General features: G+C 51.4%; 1 protein-coding gene across 7 annotated transcripts in view; it reads right to left on the bottom strand.

The window, feature by feature from the left end:
• Nucleotides 1-1,184: 1,184 nt before the first annotated feature.
• Hectd4 (HECT domain E3 ubiquitin protein ligase 4) overlaps nucleotides 1,185-19,649 on the bottom strand; it is a 151,881-nt gene continuing 133,416 nt past the window's right edge. For 6 of the 7 annotated variants that reach the window (XM_029477883.2, XM_085837104.1, XM_021163282.3 and 3 more), the window contains exons 63-76: nucleotides 16,362-16,585; nucleotides 16,111-16,262; nucleotides 14,487-14,593; nucleotides 13,830-13,953; nucleotides 11,834-12,024; nucleotides 10,725-10,871; nucleotides 9,795-9,914; nucleotides 9,240-9,395; nucleotides 7,404-7,507; nucleotides 7,009-7,230; nucleotides 6,042-6,205; nucleotides 5,189-5,384; nucleotides 4,831-5,053; nucleotides 1,185-3,247 (exon numbers count right to left, since the gene is read on the bottom strand). In XM_029477883.2, coding sequence (XP_029333743.2) covers nucleotides 3,111-3,247; nucleotides 4,831-5,053; nucleotides 5,189-5,384; nucleotides 6,042-6,205; nucleotides 7,009-7,230; nucleotides 7,404-7,507; nucleotides 9,240-9,395; nucleotides 9,795-9,914; nucleotides 10,725-10,871; nucleotides 11,834-12,024; nucleotides 13,830-13,953; nucleotides 14,487-14,593; nucleotides 16,111-16,262; nucleotides 16,362-16,585 — 2,267 coding nt within the window. In that variant the 3' untranslated portion in view covers nucleotides 1,185-3,110. The remainder of the gene's footprint in view (nucleotides 3,248-4,830; nucleotides 5,054-5,188; nucleotides 5,385-6,041; nucleotides 6,206-7,008; nucleotides 7,231-7,403; nucleotides 7,508-9,239; nucleotides 9,396-9,794; nucleotides 9,915-10,724; nucleotides 10,872-11,833; nucleotides 12,025-13,829; nucleotides 13,954-14,486; nucleotides 14,594-16,110; nucleotides 16,263-16,361; nucleotides 16,586-19,649) is intronic. The other variant, XM_029477884.2, reaches the window with a different exon arrangement.

Below are 19,649 nucleotides of genomic sequence, written 5' to 3'. Positions count from 1 at the left end.
AAGTGTTTACTGCTGCCCTGATCCAATCCTAACAATGTAAAAATGTCCCTTTTGTCTCCATAGACGGTAACTTTTTTTCATCCTTAAACTGTTTCAATGCTAATCTTCAAAGCCTGTCTGCTGTGTCTCACATCTGTTTTTTTTTTTTTTTTTTTTTTTTTTTTTTTCTGATTTAATGGAATGAATACTTTGCTAGGGTTTGGATATTGCATCTCTGGTGTCCATTTCTAGTGTAGACTTTCTCCTCCATGTCAGGAGAGACACAAAGCCCTAAGGCAGCTCCCAGCAGCCTTCACTGTGGCCATCAGCTGGCACTTGCCACGGACACCCCAGAAGCCTGTACTTACAGGTTCTTCCTCTGGGTCACTTGAAAGTCCCCTGGTCCCCAAATCTGCTTGAAATTCTGTTGTTTTGTCCTGGTACACAGGCCCTCCAATTCTATACTTTTTTTTTTTTTTGAGACAGGGTCTGTGTAGCCCTGGCTAGCCTGGAACTCAGTATATGTAGACCAGGCTCCTCTGCCAAGGGGAGCACAGGCTGAGGAGCCTTCTGAACGTGCTCTGTAAGAAGATTGCGGTGCTGTAAAGCAGGGAGGCCTTGATGAACATAGCAATGAGTGAGTGGTGGCTTGTGCTGTTTCGAGCAATAGGATGAAGAAGGAGAGCTGGTTGGTTGGTTGGGTCCCTTCTGTCCCTATGATGAAGCTGTGTTTAGGAGTCTGGGTGAGGATGACCATGCAGCAGTGGGAGGGGTCCCTGAGACAACAGGGGCTCCCTGGGGTGGGTGGTTGCTGTTCAAGCAGGTCTAGATGTACTGCTGCCCCAGAAGGACTGTTTGGGAACATCCATACTCATCTAGGGTGACAGCTGGCTCTGGAAAACCCCAGGCTCTATGAGCACAGAGTAACTGTCAGGACAGAGTGGGTGGCACCCTGGAACAGGAGGAAGGGAATTCAAAAGCTAATGGAGTGCAGAGAGTGCAGATGTTAATTCCTAGGCACTTGTGACACTTGGGTGTCAAGAGTCACCTAGCAGTGCCAGCAAGAGGAGGTGACCACACTCTCTTAGGTCCGTCAGTCAGAGGAGGTGACCACACTCTCTTAGGTCCGTCAGTCAGAGGAGGTGACCACACTCTCTTAGGTCCGTCAGTCAGAGGAGGTGACCACACTCTCTTAGGTCCGTCAGTCAGATGAAGGTCATTTATTGGTGTGACTTTCTCCTGTAGTGAGCTTCCTTTACACAGCAGAGTGTAAATAGCATCAGACTGGATGGGAAGTCTGTTAATGCAGTCATAAATAATTATAATAAATATACATCAAGTAACTTTACAGCACACATTGTTCAGGGCCAAGGCTGGGATCTGTCTGGACCTCAGTGTGCTCTCTAGGAGAAGCAGCTGAGTTAGCAGCAGATATCTCACTCACAGCTGTCATCTAATCAAGGAATGGGCTAACAGATGCTTCCAGAACCCTCCTGGGGAGGTAGCTGACAGAATCCCAAGTCCTCTCAAGGGCAGAGAATTGAGGGGAACCACGGATTTGAAGGTACAGGAATGAAAACCCACTTTAAAATTCAGAGGCTCCTGCCTTCTGGAGAACGGAGTCAGGATCCTTGAGGCCACTGGGGTGGTCCCAAGCAGCGGCCACTATCTTCAGGGAGAGCAGGGCTTGCTCTGGGCACTCACTTCCATACAGCCCAGTGACTGGCGTGGCCCACACACTGAGCTGGGGTGTATCAGTTCCTCGGGTGGGGTGTTTTCTGTAATGGTCCTCAATGCATTTCCTAAGCGTAACAGGGAGGAGATGGGTGCTGGCGTGCCAGCCCTAAAGCTTGCGCGCCTTCCAAGCAGGCCAGGTGCCGTGGAGAGAGGAGCTCCTCACGCTCCTCAGAACTTCTGTGTGCACAATATCATACAATAGCTACAGTGTTGCCATTCTGTGACAACTGGGGAGGCCCGAGTGACAGTGTCCGACAGTTGGCATGTGCTGTTCTTGAACAAAGTACCATTGGACAAAGACTTATTTGGGGCACAAATGCACTGGGGTAGTGGGTGAGCCTGCAAGGAAGCTCAGCCCTGGCACACACACACATTGGTTGTAAAGGGTGTTGGGCAGGCCAGCCAGGGCACAGAGGACTCCCCTGCAGTCTCTGCCTGGGTCACTGATGCAGCCCTGATTGGGCAGAGCACCTCAGACAGTCTTTAGACACGGGTTGTAACCCTTCCCTGGGCGTCTTACAGCACTGTAGTGAGGAGGGCTGGGCTCTGAGCACAGAGTGGGGTAGGCTTGAGTCGTGTGCTTTCCTGTGCAGTCAGCTGTAGAGAGAACCACTCGGCACTACCCCTCGAGCTCCACTGTCTGTCAACTACAGCCATCAGGCCGTACCCAACCTGTCTGTGAGCTAAGGCCTGGAGTAGCCCCTGGCTGTCTGCTCCTGAGGTGTCCACAGATGACTCAGCCCAGGGGCCCAGAAGAGACAGGTGGCAGATAGGGCTGCCTGATGGGAGGAGACAGGGGGGCCTCTGTAGGACTTCTAAAAAAAAAAAAAACCAAGGCCAGGAACACACGGTAAAGCAGGAAGATTAACACATGAGTTCCCTGTGTCTCTTGAATGTTTGAGCACTGGCTCAACCACTTCAAGATGGAAGGAGGGGCCCTGCCAGCTCAGGGCAGGAGGGCAGGACTGAGGACTGCTCACACATTTGTGGAGATACTCTGTAGAGAGAACAGGATACTTTGTGTGGCTGAGGTCATCTCACCCTCAGCTTTCCACGAGTGGCTCTGTGATGAGGAACCACCTGAACCTGTGGCACCAGCATCTGGAAGCCACCAAGAACAAACAGTGTCCAGGAAGATCAAATTGACATAAACTGTCTGCGAACTAAACTATCCTACAAATGTACCACAAACAGGCAGCAAAGGAACGGACCCTCACAAAACGGACACATACAAAAAGTGTCTTCCAGGTGGCCCTGGGACACGGAGGAAAGTTCAGAAAGCAAACGGCGCTAGCTCCTCACTCGGGCCCTGGAGGGATGTGCCTCAACTGGCAAGCTTCCCAAGCCGGCAGAATGGTGCCTTGGTGACAGCCTAATCCTTCGGCTCACGCCCATCAGCCACTGAGAGGGTCTTCGCGGTAGTGAATGGCACAGCGCAGCTTCTCCAGCATGGTCTCCAGGGAGGAGTACTGGGGGAGCTTGATCATGAACATGCAGGTCTCCACTCGGATGTAGCGTGAGTCGGGGGGACCTACACAAGACACAACACCAACTTTAGAGGGCTGGAGACGGGCTTCTGCCTCCAGGCTGGTCTCATGGACACTCACTTGTTTATCTAGCAACCGGTCTGTGTGTGCCTATTTGTGCAGGTACACTCTGTGCATGCATTTCTGCATGTTTGCAGGACAGAAGGAGCAGCCTATCTTTTGACTTTGGAGATGGTCAAGCAGGCTGGATTGGCTACAGTAAGCCTATCCCTGCTTCTCCAGGGCTGAGATCACAAGTATGCTACCATGCCTGGCTTTAAAAAGGTCTAACGAGCCGGGCGTGGTGGCGCATGCCTTTAATCCCAGCACTCGGGAGGCAGAGGCAGGCGGATTTCTGAGTTCGAGGCCAGCCTGGTCTACAAAGTGAGTGCCAGGACAGCCAGGGATACACAGAGAAACCCTGTCTCGAAAAACCAAAAAAAAAAAAAAAAAAAAAGAAAAAAAGGTCTAACGAGGGGGGGCTGGAGAGATGGCTCAGAGGTTAAGAGCCATCTCTTCCAAAGGTCCTGAGTTCGAATCCTGGTAACCACATGGTGGCTGACAACCATTTGTGATGGGATCTGACGCCCTCTTCTGGGATGTCTGAAGACAGCTACAGTGTACTTACATATAATAAATAAATAAATCTTAAAAAAAAAAAAAGGTCTAACAGGGCAGAGGTGGAGGGATGGCAGAGACGTTGGAGGTACACATCTTTAATCCTAGCACTAAGGAGGCAGAGGGAGGTGCATCTGTGAGTTCAAGGACAGCCTGGTCTACATAACGAGTCCTAGGACAGCCAGGGGTACACAGAGAAACCCTGTCTCTGTCTCTCTCTCACACACACACACATACACAAATTGTTTTGTGTATGTGTGTGTATGTGTTGTGTACCACATGTGTAGAGGTCATAGGACAACTTGCAGTAGTCAGTTCTCTTCAACACATGGATCCCAGGGATAGAATTTAAGTCAGGTATGAGCCATTTTACTGGTCCTTGGTCATCCTGTCTGGCCTGCCTTCCTTTTCAAAATGTGGGCTCCATGGGTCAAACTTGTACTGTCCTCAGTACAGTGGTAAAAATCCCTACTTGTCAGACTAGGGTTTGATTCCCCAACACGGAGTCAAAATTGTCCTTTTGACTGGGCATGGTGGTACACACCTATAATCCTGGCACTTGGAAGGTAGAGGCAGGAGGATCAGAAGTTCAGGGTCACCCTCAACTACACAGTGAGTCTGAGGCCAGCCTATGATACATACGATGCTATCACAAACCTGAAACACAAATCATCTTTCTGTATTTGAAAGGTGAGAATCTAGGGTGTCTTGGAGGTCCCCAGCTTCCCCAGCTCACATGAGTCCCTGCAATTAGTCTCTAGTGCTGCAGAGCTGAACGTAAGAAAATGGTAAGCAATGTTCAAGCTGTGGTTCCTTGGCTGCTTTTAAATGTTGACAAAGCATCGGGGCTGCATGGCCACAGCGCTCACCAAGCCTCCTCGTACAGCAGAGTCCTGACCTGGGTCTTGGTCACTGATCTCCATGAGGACCTAAGGGTTCCACCTCCAACAGGAGCTGGGAAGGGCAATACCTGCTGTGCCATCTGGAGGGGCAATCTTCATGGGGTACGGCGGCACATGGGCAGTGTCAGGGCCCCCATCCTTGCAAGGGCAGGTGAAGGGGATGCGCTCCTGGTTGCAGGCGAACTTGATGAACTTGCACAGTTCCTCCTGGGTGAACATCTCCAATGCCCCCCAGAAAAGCTCGATGTGCTGGTCTGTCTCCATCAGCCCCACCTGGTACATGGTGTGGGCCTGGGGAAGAAAGGCCCAGGTGTGAGCAGGCCTGGCCTGATCCCAGGCAGGGTGGGACAGGGGCTGCATGTGGACCAGAGCACAGGCAGCCGTGGTGAGGGCAGAGTGCTGAGACAGACCTGAAGGGCTACCTACCTTCAGGAACTCCAGGTTGATGTATGGGAGGCCACAGGTACGCAATTCCATCTCCAGTGGGCTGAGGGTGGTGAGCAACTGCAGGGGGATGATGGAGCCCAGGCCAGCACGCACGGCTGTCACGCACTCCATGTTCTGTAGCTCACGCAGCCGCAGGCTCCGGATGGCTGCGGCGTAGATATCCTTGTTCTCCCAACTGCTGGGTCAAGGACCACCAGTGAGGCAAGGGGAGAGCTATGACGGTACATCCCCCCAGCTGGCTGGTCCAGCCCTGGCTTCACGGCTCACCCCACTCCTTAAGAGCGGTTACTGCCCTAAGGCAGTGGTTCTCAACCTTCCTAGTGCTGAGAACCTTTAATACAGTTCCTCATGGTGTGGTGACCCCAACCACAACATTATTTCCACTGACGCTTCATAACTGTCAAGTTGTTACTGTTATGAATCCTAATATACATATCTGTGTTTTCCTTTTCCTTTTTTTTTTTTTTTGATTTTTCGAGACAGAGTTTCTCTGTGTAGCCCTGGCTGTCCTGGAACTCACTCTGTAGAGCAGGCTGGCCTCGAACTCAGAAATTCGCCTGCCTCTGCCTCCCAAGTGCTGGGATTAAAGGTGTGCACCACCACGCCCAGCTTATTTGTGTTTTCTGATAGTCTTAGATGATGCCATGAAAGGGTCCTTTGACAGCAAAGAGGTCAGGACCCACTGTTGAGAACCACTCACTACCTTAAGGGAAGCCATTAGTTAACGATCATCTTTTCTTCTGACTTTGTGTCCTTCCTCCGATTTCACGCCCTCCCCTGGGAACATCCCCTTTCACTAGTGTGGTGCAGCCCTTTCAAGTCACACACTCACGCCACGGGGATGTGCCGGCCACGGCTGCATAGCTCCACCTCCTCGCCAGTCATGGTCAGGTAGGTGAACCGGCAGCAGGGCTTGGGACCTTCAGGGCTCTCGGTGGCCAGGTGCTGGGAGGCAATCTCGGCACACAAGGCCTCCAGCTCGCTTTCATCATTGATCTGTGGGATACAGGCAGGGTGAAGCTGACTGCTGCTCTGTTGCCAAGGCAGTGGAACTCTGTCCTTCAGCTGGCAAACACTGGCATGTTCATGGGCCCACATCAGGCCTCGACAGAGCTGCCGCCAGCTCAGAGTTGTGCCTGCATTCTGGAGCAGGCTCATGGAACCCAAAGCCCAGGCTGTCAGGAGGTGGGGGACGAAGTGTCACTTGAGGTGGAATCTGAGGTTTCAAAAGCCCATGCCAGGCCCAGGATCTCCCTCTCTGCTTTCAGATTAGGATGTAATTCTCAACTACTAGTCTACCACTGTGCCTGTCTGATTCCTGCTATGACAATAATGGACTTAACCTTTGAAACTGCAAGTCCCCAAGAAAATGCTTTGTTTATGAGTTGCCTCAGTTCGTGTTGTTCCAAGAGAGCAAAAGAGAGGCAGGAATGCCATATCCTCAAGTCTCTGGGGTCTGGAGGGGCCCCATGTGCACCTCTTGCTCCCTTCCTGAAGCCCCCAACAGCTCGACACTCAAGCCAAACATATATCTGCATGCCCTCTCTTTCAGCTGCCTGCAGCATTTCAACTGTCTTGTGCACTTGGCAGTGGACATGGTTATGTATGTTGGTTATGGACATGCCATCCTAGGGTGGCAGCAGCAGCCTCTGCTTTTGTCAGTTACGTGGGATGGCAGAGGCTAGGCCCTGAGACAAGCCTTCTGTGGAGGGTCCCAGGCTCTCTTCCCTGGAAGGAAGCATGGGTCCTCACAGAGTACTGGCCCAGATGACCCTGGGGCCTGCCCTGGTGTCACTCACACTCTCAAACTTCTTGACATAATTGTAGGTGAGGATGTCTGCTTCCTGCAGGTCCTGGTCAGGGTCGAGAGGCTCGCCAACCAGCGTCTTCCAGAAGGAGGGCAGCAGGTCCAGGGGGAGAGGCACATCTGCACGAATGGCGATCCCCAGCAGCTGGCCTAAGAAGTGTAGCAGCTGCTCCTCCCCATAGGTGATGGGGCTTGGTGTCAGGATGTACTTGCCCTGCACGAGAGAGGTCAAGTCACCTGTGAGCACGTGCCAAGGCAGGAGGGAGGCTGCAGTGAAGATACGCCCACTTCTCATGCTCCGTCAGCTGGGCATCAAAGCTGACCCACCGGGGCCAGAAATGTGTGTGGAGAGGGGGCAGGACCACAGGGACACAGCCCCTGCCTCACCTTGTTCTTGTTGACTGCAGAGCTGGGACACAGCAGGAGCAGCGACAGTGAGGAACTCTGCAGCTCTTTACACACCTGCCACAGGAAGTGACGGAAGGAGCCGCCTGCAGAGCACAGACAGGCAGGTCTCAGTGCGGACTCAAGAGTTACCTGGAGAGCACTGCCTCCATATGCCATGGTCTGCTGGGACCACAAGTCACTTGTGCACTTGGCAGTGGACATGGTTATGTATGTTGGTTATGGACATGCCATCCTAGGGTGGCAGCAGCAGCCTCTGCTTTTGTCAGTTATGTGGGATGGCAGAGGCTAGGCCCTGAGACAAGCCTTCTGTGGAGGGTCCCAGGCCACTCACCAGTGCCTACAGTGTATGCACCGAAGCCTCGCATGGAGTCCTGAGGTTGAGCCTGCTGAGATGCTGACCCTAGCTCTCTATAAAGGTACCTGTGCCCAGCCTAACTGTCTCCTGTCCCATGGGAGGAGGGGCAGGGAAGGAATGGAACCTGAAGGCTGACAAGTAAAGAGGGAGCTGCTTCTGTCCAGTGCCTCCTCCCTCCCACCATCTCTCAGAATTGGCCCTGGTAAGTGAATACAGATGATGGCCACAGTGGCAGCCTTGCAGAGACTTCTGGGACCCCCCTGTCTTGCCTATTCAGGATGCTTCTGCTGGCATTCAAGGATCAGAAGGCTACAGGCAATTTAGGACACTGTAGGCTGGGTGTGAGCCCTGGGGAGGTCCATCTGGGGCAGATTGTTAAGGTCTGAGAGCATGGAGCTGCAGAGCCTGGCTGACTTGGGAGGATGCCGAGCTTCCTGCTGTCCCAGTTCCTATCTGTGCAGTGGTGAGGACTGGTCTTCAGTGAGCAGGGAGCCTGCGCCTGGCACCTGGGAACGCAGCTGCTCATAGAAGCAGGGCTCTGGTTACGGGGTTCCCAGACTAAGGCTGCTTGTATGCCTATGGTGCAGAACAGAGGGAAGTGGGGGCAGAGGACATTCTTCACCCACTTACAACAGGAAAAAAAGTCCTGAGTGGCTGGGAACAAAGTGAATGGCAGGGCCAAGGGACATCTCTGCTTATCTTCCCCATTGCCAATGAGTGTCATGATGCCAGGTACTGCTTTAATGGACAGATCCCAATGTCTCCGTTTCACGGGCAACTGGAGCAACTGGGCTCAAGCAGCTGCTCAGCTGGGCCTCTCGATGGGAAAGGCTTGTGGGTGGCTGTTCAATGTCACAGTAAGAGTAGGACAAATGTGCCTAAAAGGGTGTGGTTTCCCCACACCTGGAATGGTGGCTGGGGGGGCAGGACGAGTCAGTGGAGGTTAGCCTGACTTCTGTAGCCTAGGACAACGAGGAGGACATTTACCTTGTCATTTGTATTGTATACCCCCAGTGCTCTCTAGTCACCCAGCCTCTATACCCCATCCCTCTACCCTAAGTTCTCTGCTTCCCCAGCTCCTACACCCTATTCCTCTCCACTTCTATCAGTTTATGACCCTGTCTCCTATACCTCCAGCCCCTCTATGTCCCAACAGTCTATACTCCCCACACCCTACGTACCCAGCTCTTCCCACTCCCAGCCCTCCCTTTCTCTACGTTTTACATTTGGAGACAAGATTTCACTAAATTTCCCAGGTTGGCCTTGAACTTAATTCTGGGTAAATAAACTAACTGGTCTTCACTTTATAATGTTCCTGTCTTAGATGACTGGGAAGACAGGACTATGCTACAGACCTGACTGTGGCCTTTCTCCTTGATAGCGGGGTATCATCATGTTGTGCCCCACCCCCACAGCCCACCCAGGCCTGTGCATTTGCACCCAGCCCAAGAGCCACTTACTGGTGCCATGAACCTCCTCCCCAGTGAAGCGGATATTGAAGGCATATGTGGGGTCGCCGCCACTGGCCAACTTGACACAGAGCTGAGAAGATGGCACGGAGGCCAGCTGCCGGGCAGCCTGGCAGAAGTAGGAGTTTTCAGAAGCTCGGATCTCCCCTGGAAGTGAGAAGGGATCGTAATAAGGTCTAGAGGCCGAGCTTTGTGCTGTACATATGTGGTGCTTGGGCAGCTGACTCAGGGAACCCCAGATCTCTTTCTCTAGAACTCACACCTGCTCTACACAACAGCCCTGCCTTTAACTACAGAAGCAGGGCTTGTTACCAGCTACAATGGCGTCTGTACCCCTGCTATAGCCAGAGAGGAAAGGCAGTGGGAGCAGGGAGGGCTAAGCACCTCTGTTTGCCCGTCTGGACCTGGAAGGCACACATCAGGAGTCTAGTGCACAGACAGAAGAGCAGATGAGCAAGGGCTGGAGCGCCTCACCGCTCTCTGGTCCCTGGGGTTTCAGGGCCCACTTGTCTAAGTACTAAGTTCCCAGGATGCAGCCAGCCTTACCTCCCACAATTTCCAGTGGGTCCAAGGTGATCTCAGGTGCTGCATGGTCGGCTGTCCTCTGTACAGTTGCATTTAGCACCCGATTCATCACAGTCACCTTTGTGTCATAGAAGATCAGCCCTGAAGAAGGAAATATGGCAGAGAGGTGAGGATATAGTTGTTTCTCCTGACTCCTAGTCACTCCTGTAACTGAGAGGGTGAGAGGGGGTCATGCAGACTAATCCCCCAACCCTTTGGAATGCTGTCTGGTCAAGCACACCATGTAAAATGCCATCTGCTTGTGTGTGTGCTTATATGGAGGACGGAAATTAACACAGGTGTCTTTTCTATCAGTGCTCCTCTTGTTTGGTGTGAGGGCGCATTTACATGCAGAATGACCAGAGGGGGGCGCTAGTGTTTTCCTGTCACCCTCTCTGCCTTATTCCCTGACTCCATCTGCTTCTGCCCTTCCTGTCCTATGACATGCCAAGTATAAAACAAGGACTGAACAGACAACTTCACACCAACTAGTTCCTAAGGACACCTTGGGGAGATGCCACCAACTTTATTAATGAATGCTTTGAATTTTTACACTTTTTCTCTTTTCAGAGCTCAGTCTACTTTTTTTTTTTTTTTTTTTTTTCCAAGACAGGGTTTCTCTGTATAGCCCTGGCTGTCAGGCTACTTTTTTTTTTTTTTTTTTTTTTGGTTTTTCGAGACAGGGTTTCTCTGTATAGCACTGGCTGTCCTGGAACTCACTTTGTAGACCAGGCTGGCCTCGAATTCAGAAATCTGCCTGCCTCTGCCTCCCGAGTGCTGGGATTAAAGGCGTGCGCCACCATGCCAAGCTCAGGCTACTTTTGAATAGCTCCTCTTGGGGATCCTGCAGCTTGACAGAAGGCCTGCCTGATGGCTGTGAGGGGCGGGACCTTCCTTCTTGTCAGCACTCACCTTTGGCCTCCTTCAGCAGGGCCGCGATGCTGTGTGCATACATGGGTGTCTGACGCAGCTCTACCAGGGGCAAGAAGAAGGTCTCCAGTGTGGTGTTGAGAGACTGGAGCAATGCGAAGCGCAGGCGTAAGCTCTCAATAGGCACATCTGCAGGGAAAAGGTGATCAGGCTGAGTGTCACCCGAGCCCCGACAGGCAAACTGAGGAAGTGTCTGTTCCTAGGAAGGATGACTGGAGTGGGATCAGGGGCTTCCCACAGAGGACTTTATCCCTGGGAGGGGCTCCTAAGGAACAGAAGCCAGTGACAAGCAGATGTATGGAGTGAGGCCCTGGATTCAAGTCCTATCCCTAGCCTTCCCTAGGCCATTCCAGGGCTGCATAAGGTCTTAGGAAATCTTGTGGCTATAGAACCCAGGGCCTTCTGCATCGCAGGGAAACACTCACTCCTCAGTTACATTCTTGACCCTACATGTTTTTTAAACTTTGAAATAATTACAGTTATAAGAAGTGGCAAAAAGCAGTGCAGAGCCTGGTATGCTTGTCACCCAGCTGCCTTCAGTAGTGACAAGGAAACTGTGCCACTATACACTGCCTTTTAACTAGTTCCCGGGCCCCCTTCAGCTGTGCCCTTTCCCTGGTAAGAGACTCCCATCATGGACAACTTGCCCATCTTTGTCTCCTGGCAACCAGAAGAGCAAGGATCCTGCCCTTGTTGCCAGGGGAGGTGGCCCTGAGGTGCCTGTGTGCCACGTTGCCATGGCTCTATCAGGATGCTGCCTACGTGGAGGGGTGGACTCTCCAGTGCTCTGCTGCTGTTCATCCCATGCTTCTAAGAGAAATGGACCTCCCTGAAGGACTCTCCCTCTAGTGCAGATCAGAGACCTGACCTCTGACTTCACAGCAGCCTGACCACAGTAGGCGGGCATGCGGGAAGGTGTCTGTCTACTCTGAGCCTGTTACCCCACCTTGAGTTTGTTTTAATGAACATTAAACAAAGGCTAGAGACTAAGGTGGCCAGTTTAAGAGCCCCCTACAGCCTTTCAGTTGATGTACATGGAGAGCCATAAGTATTTCTGCAGCATGGTGGGGGAACCCCTGGAGGCCACATACTTGAGAGGCAGGCCATCCTGGGGTCAGCAGCATCCGCTGGGTCAAGGTACACCTCATGAGGATGGAGCCGTGCTGGTGTGATAGCAAGATGGCGACACAGCCGGTTGATGTATTGCACGAGAGCCACATCCATCTCCAAGGTCCACTTCCTGGAGGCCTTCTGTGCATGTCGAACATCAATGCAGGCACACCTGAGGCATGACAGGGAGAGTTCTTTAGGGATGTGGGGGGAAAGGGAAAGCTCTTTCAAAGTACAAGTAGATCAGGGGTATGGGCATGGAAGAGCCTTGTGGGAAGTCTGGAAACCCACATGTTCTGTGCTTTCCTCTTATCGGGTGGAGGAATAGGGTCCTCAGGTGACATGGAGCCCACTCAGCGACCTGAGGCAAGCGCACACCCGTGACATGACTTCAGAACAGTACTGGTACACCATGTCACAAGAATTCAATGTGAGGTTGCCTGTGAAGCAGGTGGCATGGTGCCCAGCTCACCCATGTACTGGTCAGCTGCTGCAGCCAGGTACCAACATGGCTGCCCTAGTTGGGCAACCCCATTCCACCATTTACTTGCTCAGCTGTTAGGATAGACAGAGCAAGGTATGGTCACCAGGGATTCCCTACCAAGCTGTATTGTTACAGTTACACTAGTCCATGCCCACTCACAGGGAGAGCTCCTAACTGTGCTATACCTTGTAGTGGAACTCTAGGCGACCAAGAGAATGACCTCAATGGATCCCTATAGCATCAAGGGTGTGAAAACCTGAACAAGTCAGGCTGCTGGCAATGTCTTCAACAGGGCTGAAGACACCAACCTCTAAAGCACATGGGGAGAGCCGGTTCCTGAGCACAGCCACAGGGTCTCCTGTTTACTTCTGTCATCAACAGAACAGTTATGTGGTCAGTATGCACATGCTTCTTCCACAAACCCAGAGCTTTGAGGTGGGAAAGGCTGGGCTGCCCAGTGGCCAGAAGCCATGTGTGCAGGTGGCCACAGCATCTTGGGAGGGGAAAGGAGGGTGTAGCACTGCTCTCTTCACACTGGAGGCCAGCTTGGCCGCACACTAGGGTCTCAGACACACAAGTCCCTTCTCACTGGTGAGTTCTTGCACAGCCCCACTTGGTGAGCTGACCTGGTGTCAGCTATGGCTGCCCTTAGAGAAGTCTGTGGTGAGGAGGGGGGACTCCTCCCACTGCCACACACAGGAACACTCTACAGATTCCACTGATGGCCCTGTAGGTCCCCTCCCACTGAAGACTACAGCTCTTAGTCCAGAAAGTCCCTCTAAGCTAATTAATGTCTACAATAAGTAAGTGGAATCTCAAATCAGGGCAGAGTGCAAACATAGTCTCCCAGGACCACAAATGATGGGGTTGGGTTTCCCACATTTGGCTAAATTACAGGGGACAGCATGTTCCAAAGGCAATGAATAATCCTCACCCAGGGAAATGCACCCTGCGATCATGGGATCTCTTCGGCCAAGTAAATCTCTGAAATACGATTTCTTAGAAAGTCTGTATTGGATACTTCCTCCTTTCTGACTCAGCGAGCCCAACTGCAGACAAGGCTGCAGGACCTCTGTGATTTAGAGTGCTGACCTCCTTAGTTCTGCACGCTCCTTGCCTGCCTGGGATTTATCGGTGGACAGGAGTGGGCCCTGAGAGGCTGGCGAGCCCTGCCTTGCTGGGTCCTTCCTAGGCTGGAGGACAATAGAGGGCAGAGGAAATCTGAAGAAGACTCTAGAAAAAGCAGTGTCCTGGTCATGGACCATATCATGTGCACAAATGCAGTCTGGTAGCATTTGGAGAATCATGATAACTACAGAAGTCATTAAAGCTAAATGAAATCATGCAAATGGGCCCCAGGACAACAGGCCTGATGTGCTTTTAAGGAAAAAAGAGAGCTGGTTGTTGGTGCCTGTAATCTCCCAGCAGAACCACAGCTAAGACATCTTCCAGTCAAAACCAGGACTCAACCTACAGGACGGACAGTGTCTCACCTCTCAAAGTGAAGATCATAACCACAGGATAGGATTGCCCTCCAGACACTGCGGATGTCTTGCTTGGCTCGGTCAATGACAAATTTGTGAAATCCTTCCAGAGTTAGGTACTTTTCCTCAGGAACTGATGGTGCAGCATTGCATGTAGTCAGTGAGAGGAGGAAAAGCATGCACTGTCACGGGTGGGAAGCCCGCACACTGTGGCTCTACCTAGCGCCCCTCCCTGTGCTCCCGGGGGTGCTCTTGCTGTCCCCAATTCAGCCAGAGTATGACGCAGCCTCCGCACTCAGCCTGCCATGCAGGCTCTGTCATGACTTTCTATCTCCCTAGTTTCCCCAAGTCTCAGAAGCACAAGGCTGACATAACAATTGTACAGCACACACAGCTTCCCCTGTCTCTGCTGTCTTAGAGCCCCTCATTGGTTCACTATTCAGGGAAGTGCCTGGAGCAGATTTCCAACTCTTTGTTTCAGCTGTAACCACCCACGTGACACACCTTATTTTTACCTCCCTTAAGCTGATGGCCATCACTGTCCTGTCTCAGCTAAGCCTCAGAGAAGCAGGGACCATAAAGAGTTGGGTCATCTCAGTGGGTGACCTGTCCTAGAATGGGCTGCTGTCCCCAGAGCGGAAGCCGGCTCTCCGGCCACTGAAGTACCTTCTTGCTTTTTGGTGGGTGACTTCTCTGGATCCTTTTCGTCTGGTTTGCTCTTCTCGGGTGACTTTGGCTTCACAGTCGGCTTCTTCTCACTCAGTGCAGTCCTGCTACAGAGCAGAGCTCAGCAGTTAGGATGGGCATGTGCACACTGCCTCCAACAGGAGACACCGAACCTCACACCCCCAACTCAGGCCGAGTCCACTCTAAAGACACATCAACACTTTAAGATGTGAGGGCTCCTGAGAGTCTTTTCAGTCATTTCCTATATATGCAGAGTGGCACTGTCTGATGAAGCAGCCAGTACAAGACTAGCTACCTAGATTAAGTCGGGCTGAATGAACTCACAAGCTCAGGTTCTCAGTTCTACTCCCACTCTCTATGCTCCCAAGAGACCATGGAGCAGCAGTGCTGAGCAGGACACGGATGGACAGACAGCTCTGAGTGCAGGACAGGGCCATCTGCACACAGCTGGTTAAGGAAAGGGTGGAGGATTGCTTTGGTCACTCACACGACTTCTCTAGACACCCTGAGCAATGCCTATCAGAACAGTGAGGGTCTGAGTCATAAACTAAAGCTAGGCATGGCAGCCTAGCTGTGTGATCCCTGAGTTGACGCAGGGCAGTCACTAGTCTGAGTCTAGCTGGGGTTTTAGAGTAAGAGCCTGTCTTTGTGTGTTTGAAACAGGTCCTCACACAGACTAGGTTGGACACACTGTGCAGTAACCTTGAACTCTTGGTTCTGTGTACACTCACAAGGAATGCACCACTGACCTTGATAGCCTCGAGACTCCACCTTAAGAAAATTATACTACACATACATGAAAACTCAAATATGGAATACTTAGGAAAGGGGACTTTGAAGTCAGGAAAGAGCATCAATTAACTTATTATCTATCTAGTGCTAGAAAATGAACCCAGAGCCTCATGCACACTTGGCAAATGCTCTACCACTGAGCTATATCTCCAGCCCTACTTTATTATTTACTCATTCTTTCATTCATTCATTCACCCATTCATTCATCTGAGACAGGGCTTCACTATGTAGTCTTGGCTGGCCTGAAGATTGCTATGTAAAACAATCCGGCCTCATAGAGATCCAACTGCCTCCGTCTTCTGAGAGCTAAATGTAAAGGTGCCTGCTGTCATGTCTGGCTATTTCCAGTGCTCTTTTGACTCTCTGCTTTGAGAGAGACAAGTTAGGAACTCATTCTCTGGCCAGGTAGCCCTTGATCTTTCTGTCACAGCCTCTTCTGAATTTTATGCCAAGTAAGAAAGTGATACATGCATATATACAGAAGGACCTGAGTCCTGTACCTGCTGCATGCACACTCTGCTGCTGAGCTGTGTCCCCAGCCCAAGTCAGTTCTTCCTTACTCGCATCAGGAAACCTTTCTAGAATGACTGCTTCTGTGCATGGATAATGTGGGCTGGGCTGGATGATGCGCTCTCCACGTGTTCTCATCTCAGCACTCAATACCTGTTCGCTTTTTACCCCACTCACAGGCAGGGTGAAATGTTAACTTGCAGTGAATGGAGCTGAGGACTGAGGGGGCTGAATGGAGCTCAGGAGGAGGAGCAGAAGGCCGCCCACAGCCACCCTGTCCCCAAGCTCATTGAAGGTGCACCTGAGGCTGCTGAGCACGGCTTTGTCCTTGGCAGGCGGCTTGGTGACAGGCCGCTTGGTGCTCACCACCTTCACCGGGTGCTGCTCCTTCCCAGCCTTGCTGTACTTGCTCTTATCCAGTTTGGGCTTGGGCACACCGTATTTCCTCAGGATCTGTGGAGCACAAAAGTGAAGAGCAAGATTCTCAGGCCAGTCCAGACGAGAAACCCATGGCTCTCAGCATAGAGGGCATGTGGATGGCGTGGTTGGTACCTGTGTGAGCTGGTCCTCCAGCACTTTCTTTGGAGGCCGGACATTGGTGAAGAAGAGGTGTAGGAGGTTGCCTGGAGTCTGGGAGTTGATCTGCTCTTTGCTAAGATAGATGTCAGAGACCCTGATGGGTTTGGCTGGTGTCAGGCTCAGCGTCTGCTCTGAGTGGGCACAGCTTTTAAATATTTCTGTCAGGACCTCTCTGGCCCCAGGTACCAGTTTCTCACCTGTTACAAAACAGGACAAGGCTAAGTAAATCTCATGAACATGCTATGCTAGGCCACACTCTGCAGGCATCTTCTCTAGCAACTGCACATTTTGTTTTCAAAGACAGGGTCTTATAGCTGAGGTTTGTTCTGAACTTCTGATTCTCTTGCCTAGCTAGCAACCACACATTTAGAAAATTAACGCATGTGTGTGCTGTGTACGTGGTGGAAGTGTGTGCATACCACCATGTGTGTGGAGTAGAATTAATTTCCTCTGGTCAACATGACACGGGACTCAGGAGCCTGCACCAGGCAGCCAGGCTTTCCCTGAGAGCTTCTGTGCTCACTGCGCTGTCTCTGCACAGCACACACTGGCTGGAAGGAGCCACCTGAGTCCTCGTCCTCAGGCCCTCACCCTCGTCACACACTCGACCTTTCTTGCAGTGAGGACAGAACTCAGCCATGTCCTCTGTTCTTTGTCACAGCTGCATGGAAGCCATAGGCCTCCTGGCTCTCTCTGGGCTCTGAACTCAGAGCTGCCGTGCACTCAGGTCTACTTGTCCCCGTACATCAACACACCTTAATTTAGTTTTGTTTTTTTTGTTGTTGTTGTTTTTTTGTTTTTTGTTTTTGAGACAGGGTTTCTCTTTTTTTTTTTTTTTTTTTTTTTGGTTTTTTTTTTTTTTTTTTTTTTTTTCGAGACAGGGTTTCTCTGTGTAGCCCTGGCTGTCCTGGAACTCACTTTGTAGACCAGGCTGGCCTCGAACTCAGAAATCCGCCTGCCTCTGCCTCCCGAGTGCTGGGATTAAAGGCGTGCGCCACCACGCCCGGCGAGACAGGGTTTCTCTGTGTAGCCCTGGCTGTCCTGGAACTCACTTTGTAGACCAGGCTGGCCTCGAACTCAGAAATCTTACTGCCTCTGCCTCCCGAGTGCTGGGATTAAAGGCATGAGCCACCACGCCCGGCTTATTATTTTATTTTATTTATTTATTTTTTAAAGATTTATTTATTTACTTATTTATTACATGTAATACACTGTAGCTGTCTTCAGACGTACCAGAAGAGGGCATCAGATCTCATTACGGGTGGTTGTGAGCCACCATTTGGTTGCTGGGATTTGAACTTCGGACCTTCAGAAGAGCAGTCGGGTGCTCTTACCCACTGAGCCATCTCCCCAGCCCCATTATTTTATGTTTTAAAGGAGTGTACTACCACACTCACTCTGAGTCTACTCTCAGACTTACTTTTATTTTCTGTGCATGACTGTTTTGTCTACATGTAAGTATGTGTAACACAGGAATGCCTAGTGTCAGAGGAGGCAAGAAAGACACTGGATCCCCTGGAACTGGAGCTATGGATGGTTGTGAGCTGCCATGTAGGCGCTGGGAACCAAACCTAGGTCCTCTGCAGGAGCAACGAATACCCTCTGAGTGAGCCATCTGTTCAGCGCCAGCTTATCTTAATTTAAGCAGCAGCAATGGATTAGATAATCCAAAGAAGAAAAAGAACACCCAGGCAGTCAGGGCCTGTGGCTGTTCAGAGTGAGGAAATGGACCACTGTGCTGTGAGAGAGCGTGTAAGACTGGCAGGGTGCACAGAGAGAAAAGCTCTTTCTCTCAGGCTGGGCACAGTGCCATACACCTGGAATCTCACCACTTGGGAAGTTGAAGCAGGAGGACTTGGAATTCAAGATCAATACTGGCTACATGGTGAGACCACTGTGCATGTGTGTATGTAGGAGGGGGTGAGGATGGAGGCAGGGGCAAAATGAGGCCCAAATGTGCATTAGCAAAGCTTTGAGCACCAGCAGTACTTGGCTTGACTGCAAAAGAATCAGGAGCTAAAAGTGCATTCCAGGTTCAAAGTAGGGAAGCCTAGGCTATAACAAGAAGTGCTTGGGCATCTGTGAATAAACTCTATGCCGCTCATCTCCTAAGGGGCAGCAGAATACACCCTCAAAGGAACACTGGGAGCCCTTGTGGGCAGCAAGGCAGCTAGCTGCTAAGGCAGACCATGTAAGGCACCTATGACCAACAAGACATTCCACATCAGCAGTGCCGTGTTACATTTGCCTGCTATGAACAGTCACTGGCATTTGACCCATGTATTTATTTATGAAAGAGTGTTTGTGTGTGTGTGTGTGTGTTTGAGTTTGCACCAGCACAACTACTGTAGTCTTCCAACACTGTAGGTCCCAGGGATTAAACTTAGGCAGCCACCAGGGTTACTGGCAGGCACATTTGGCCACTGAACCATCTTGCCAGCCCTCCTTTGAGATGGGGTCTTATAGGAACTATGATGTGGCCCTGGGAACTGAACTCAGGTTTTCTGGGAGAGTAGCAGTGCTCTTAACTGCTGAGCTGTCACTCCAGCCCCTGGTTAGTCCAGTGAACACAAGCAGTCCCGTCTGAGTCTGCACAGGACAGAACACAATAATATACTATAACAAGGAAGCCCACGGTGGGGCTTCCCATGGAGAGCCTGCCTCAGAGTCTCTAGCTGGAACAAGGGCTGTGGCTCCCTGCCCACCCACAACACAAAGCCCCATGTACTGGGGCTGAATTCGAGCGTTCTTCATACCCTACAGAGAATCACACCATCAGCCACTATCAGCCAGCATAGAGCTCAAAATTTCTGTATACTTAAAACTGCTCACTAAAGGCATAAAAATTAAATAAAAGAACATAACTCAAGCTGATATGGTGTGGTAGCTCAAACTTATGATCCTAGTACTTGAATGGGAGAGGCAGGAGGAGCAAGGAGTTCAAGGCCAGTGTCAGCTACATTGGGAATCCACAGCCAACCTGGATTATGTGAGACTCTATTTAAAAACTCAAATCTGGACCTGTGAGATGGCTCAGTGGGTAGGGGTGCCTGCCTGTGAGATGGCTCAGTGGGTAAGGGTGCCTGCCTGTGAGATGGCTCAGTGGGTAAGGGTGCCTGCCTGTGAGATGGCTCAGTGGGTAAGGGTGCCTGCCTGTGAGATGGCTCAGTGGGTAGGGGTGCCTGCCTGTGAGCTTGAGGAACTGAGTTTGATCCCTGGGACCCACACGGAGAAAGGAGAAAATGGACTACCACAAGTGGT

The sequence above is a fragment of the Mus caroli genome, unplaced genomic scaffold (assembly GCF_978045245.1).
Source record: "Mus caroli unplaced genomic scaffold, Mus_caroli_1 scaffold_4, whole genome shotgun sequence".
NCBI classification, from domain to species: domain Eukaryota; kingdom Metazoa; phylum Chordata; class Mammalia; order Rodentia; family Muridae; genus Mus; species Mus caroli.
The sequence above is the reverse complement of the archived record's forward strand: the minus strand, read 5'-3'. Positions and strand labels throughout refer to the sequence as shown.